The sequence below is a fragment of the Bison bison genome, unplaced genomic scaffold, assembly GCF_000754665.1.
Source record: "Bison bison bison isolate TAMUID 2011002044 unplaced genomic scaffold, Bison_UMD1.0 scf7180017864527, whole genome shotgun sequence".
Taxonomy (NCBI): domain Eukaryota; kingdom Metazoa; phylum Chordata; class Mammalia; order Artiodactyla; family Bovidae; genus Bison; species Bison bison.
Window position 1 is genome coordinate 15,048,392 of NW_011495078.1, and position 4,821 is coordinate 15,053,212.

Genomic DNA, 4,821 nt, shown 5'->3' on the forward strand with positions numbered 1-4,821 from the left:
TGAGTAACAATACTTTCTGTGCTTAAATGAATCCATCTTTCCAGTGATACTACCACAAGTAAATGTTACCTCTCAGAGTCTTTCTACACATGTTCAGTTGTGCACCCCTTTTAATTGGATTAGCCCTTAAACAAGAATAAACTCATTCATGAGAAATTACTTCTGCTTCTGATTTGCCTTTATGCTGGTATTATTAGCAAGAGTAAACAAGGACAAAAAATGTATTCCACTTATATTAAGAATGAAGGTAGATTAAGTGGACACCAATCAACATAAATTGAATTGTAAACGTGTACTCAGATCCCAATGGATACCAGTTTGAGCTGTGCTGATCACATTTTAACACATGTCTAGTGCAATGACATTTGGCTTTACACAGATTCTTATCTGGTTGATCCACTCTAGTTATTAAAAGCTTCACTTAAGCAGCTAAATACAGACCTAAGAATGTAATGTTAGTGACAAGAATTTGGAATCAAACAGTACCTTCATCATAGCAATCAAATGTTTAACAGGACATTTTTCTGATCAAAAGTCAGATTTTAAATGACAAAAATCCATATTGCTTCATCTTTTTAAACTATGAGAAGGACATGATAGGCTTTACTCATAAATTTTTCACCTATTTAAATTAATGAAGAGAAAAACAACTAGCCAAAATCCAAACCAAAGAGTAGAATTACAGTGAGTCAACAGATTGTTTGAAATACAAATACTGTTAATTATAGAGCAATACATACTGAGAGTTAACCTTCTGATTGATTCATGACACTAGTTGAAGATTCTGAATACATTTTTGTTTTCAAAAGTCCATGCATGTATGAATATTGTTGAAAGCTTTTTTGGTAAATGAGGATCCACCAACTTTTACATTCATGGAAAAGTGATGAAGTCTTAATTTTTTCTCATGAAATTATATATTACTTATAAAACAAGTGAAAAGCAATTATATATAGAAAATATCCTAAGAAAGCATATTCAACTCTTACAAAGATACCTCCAAATTAACATGTGCTTATCCAAATGTGTTTATGAGTTGTCTGATGACTACACTTAGCACAATTTTACATACACTGTGACTAACAGTAATAGGTCAGGGTTAGTATGTTTGCATATGTAGATAAAGGAAGCTTAGTCCTGAGAGTCCGTTCACGGGGTAAACCATCACTGTGTTAGACTGGACCTCTTAGTATATTTAAGTGTTGCTGGTATACAGTCTATTTTAAACAGGGTTATTTATATGCCTGGACACTTATAACAGGAAGTGGCATACACGGAATTATGTGCTGCAGGTTCACTGCCTCAAGTTTGCCTTGACGATTGCTTTGTTGACCGCCTCTTTCACACCTTTGTTCCTCAAACTGTAGATCACGGGATTCAGCATGGGAATCACTGTGGGGTAAAACACGGCCACCATCTTCCCCTGCTCCACAGACTCTTCAGTGGGCCTCCTGAGATACATGAAGAGGAGAGCCCCATAAAACATGGCAACAGCTGTCAGGTGGGACCCACACGTGGAGAATGCCTTCCTCCTGCCATCAGCAGAGTGCATGTGCAGCACAGCCGCTATGATGAGGGTATAAGAAACGAGAACCACTGAGAGGGAATATGTGAAATTAATCCCAGCAATAACAATCATGGTGCATTCTTTAACGTGGACCCCTCCACAGGCAGTCTTGATAAGAGGAGGGTCAGCACAATTGAAGTGGTTGATTTCAAAGTTTCCACAGAAGTACACGCCATATGTCCACAGTGTGCAGATAAGGCTGACAGAGAACCCATAGATGTATGTCACAGAGATGAGAAGAACACAGACAGTCCTGGACATTTTACTGCCATAAAGCAGAGAGCTGCAGATGTCCATGTAGCGATCAAAGGCCATCACAGCCAAGATATATACTTCCAGGTGGACAAGGGCTATGAAGAAGTAACACTGCACCAAACACCCCACATAGGAAATGGTTTTTGTTTGATAGTAAGTTTTCCAGCATCTTCAGAGTGACATTGGAAGAGAACCACACATCCACAAAAGACAAAGGACTCAAGAAAAAGTACATGGAGCTCTGAAGCTGGAGGCTGATGCTGATCAAAATAATCATACCAATGTTCCCTATCAGACTGATCATGTAAACTACTAGAAACACCACAATAAAGAGACCTTGAAGCTCCTGATGACTGGTCAACCCCAGAACAAATTCTGTCACATCTGTGAAATTTGGCATTGCCTTCACTTAGACCCAGTCTGCAGTGCCTATGGACAAATTAAAAGAAACGAATGAATCTATTTTATTCTTGAAAATTTTGAGTCATGCTCATCAGTATTCTAGTTCAAATAATATAAAAATCAACGTAGACTTTGCACAAAGTTTAATATAAGAGTATATAATCACATTTATTTCCTTTAATAGGCCTTATAGGTAATTATTACAATATTTATTAGTTTCTTAACTCTAAAACAGACAATTACATTCACATACTACTAGTATTAGACACTTATTTTTGCTAAATTATTTCAGTGATGCTAGCATCATAGAGTGCTAACAGAAGTAAAGCTAGACTGAGAGTCATCAGAGAATGACCAAATCCATTTCAACATATTGTCTTATAGGAAATGACTTGAGACTCATAAATGTAAATATTCAATAAGGTTAGACAGCCACTTTGTGCTGAACAAGGAAGTAATAAGAGTGAATCATTGAAACGCCATTGAATACTATTTTTGTGTATGATGGTTGCCTCTCATTGTCTATATTAATACAAATGCACATGTAATATTAACCTACTCATTTCCCTATGACTTGGAAGGTATCCTTTCTTAAAAATGTATTTGTTTGTTTATTTTTGGCTGTGCTTGGGCTCCTCTTGGTTGGCGTGTGTGGGCTTCTCACTGCAGTGGCTTCTCCTGTTCTGGAGCACTGACTCTAGGTGAGCAGGCTTCAATAGCTGTGGCTCACAGGTTCTAGAGCGCAGGCTCAGTAGTCATGGCCCTCGGGCTTAGCTGCTCCATGGCACGTGGAGTCTTCCTCCAACCAGGGATCAAACTTATGTCCCCTACATTGGTAGGCATATTCTTACCCACTGAGCCACGAGTCCAGAAGATATCTTCTTACCCTCACAGTTTTACGGGAGGATCGTCTTAACCTTGGTCTTACAGTCTCGTCATTGACATACTTTTCTACACTATGCCCGCATATGATGTGAAAAGCTTTCAACTTATGAAAATCCTAGTCATGTTTTATTTTATTTAGCTATATATTTCACTTGCCTGATTACTGCTGCTTTCAGGATGAGGTAAGCAGTATTTAACAACACAGACTGTATCAGTTTAACAGTTATCTCAGAAAAGTAAACTGCAAGTGGTTCAATCACCATATCAAAATTATATCAATAAATTATATATACATATAAAATAAAGTTCAGGTGCCATGCTCTTAAAGTTATTGTCTTATTTCAGATTCTACTGCTTCTCAGCAACAATCCATTATATGTCTAATTATTTATTTTCAAATTCAATGTCATTACAATTAAAATGTCCACAAGGAATATTTCCTCTGTTCAATACACTTCCCCAGATAAGTCTTCTGAGAAATAAACTGCTCTGAGTACTTAGGGATGCATCTGTAGAATCAACATCATCTCAGGAATTTAAGATCCCCATAATAACATTGCTTGAAGGGAATATTATGACATAAAATGGTCTGTAGTTAAAATTGCTTATAATAATTCATTTACAAACATCAAAACCAATGTTATGTCAAATATATTTGCTATATTATATTTTTTATTACATTATATCTAGAAGTAGTCTAAGTTTTGCAATATGAAATTGAACAAGCTACACAAGAGTTTGGTTTGCATCATAATTGATTCTTTTTGAAAAGGAGTGAATGAAAAATACAGAAATGAGACAATTTAGGGAATGGAACTACTGTGAGATGAAAATGGAGCATGCTGATAAACACAAAAAGAAGAAGAGGCAGGCTGCACACAGAGTGGTCAAAGATCTCTCTGAGGATGTGACTTTTCAGTTACGGGCAAGTAGCCAGTTATGTAAAAATACTGAGGAAAATGAAAATACAACAAGTTAGAAGAGGAACTATTTTTAAAAGTGTATAAACTCTATGATTGTATCATGGCTCCCTCCAACTAGTAGCAATTCACAATTTGGAAGTTGATTAATCTCTGTAAACAGTTTTCCTACCCCTGAAAGTATTCATATGGGAATTAAATACACCACAGAGAAAATGATTTGGGCACGTAACATAGTCACTGATATTTCAGTTCTGGTCTGGGTTCACCTGTACCGTATATTTTCATGATCATAGATCTTCTGGCTTCTAAGTGTGGATAAACTAAGCCAGATGAGAGTTACTGATTTTGACTGGGAGATAGAGCTAAGACCAAGAATTTTCATACATAAAAACTCTTACCTCTGCTTGGTGAACCCATAATTACCTAATTAACAGTTTGATTTGGATTATTGGTACAACTAATTATAAGAGGATGAGATCGTTAGAAAGCATCACCAACTCAGACATGAGTCTGAGCAAACTCTAGGACATAGTGAAGGACAGAGGAGCCTGGCATGCTGTAGTCCACGGAGTCTCAAGTAGCCAAATATGACTTAGTGACTGAACAACACCAGCAACTAAATATATATAAAGAATCATCAAGGCACCTAAGAAGCATAAAGTAATACTACTTCTCCAATTTCCCTTCCGGTGTGATATGTGGGTTTTCTTCCACTTTTCATAATCATTAGCTCTGTGATAGTAGAGTTTGTCTCATTCATTTTAGAACATTTCAAACTGACTACATTAG

The 4,821-nt window shown here is 36.6% G+C and overlaps 1 protein-coding gene across 1 annotated transcript; it reads right to left on the minus strand.

Annotated features, from left to right (window-relative positions):
- Positions 1–1,294: 1,294 nt before the first annotated feature.
- Positions 1,295–2,222, minus strand: LOC104982190 (olfactory receptor 5M9-like). The gene is given in 2 exon segments (XM_010831527.1): positions 1,295–1,970; positions 1,972–2,222. Coding segments are annotated over 2 exon segments (927 nt in total).
- Positions 2,223–4,821: the final 2,599 nt, after the last annotated feature.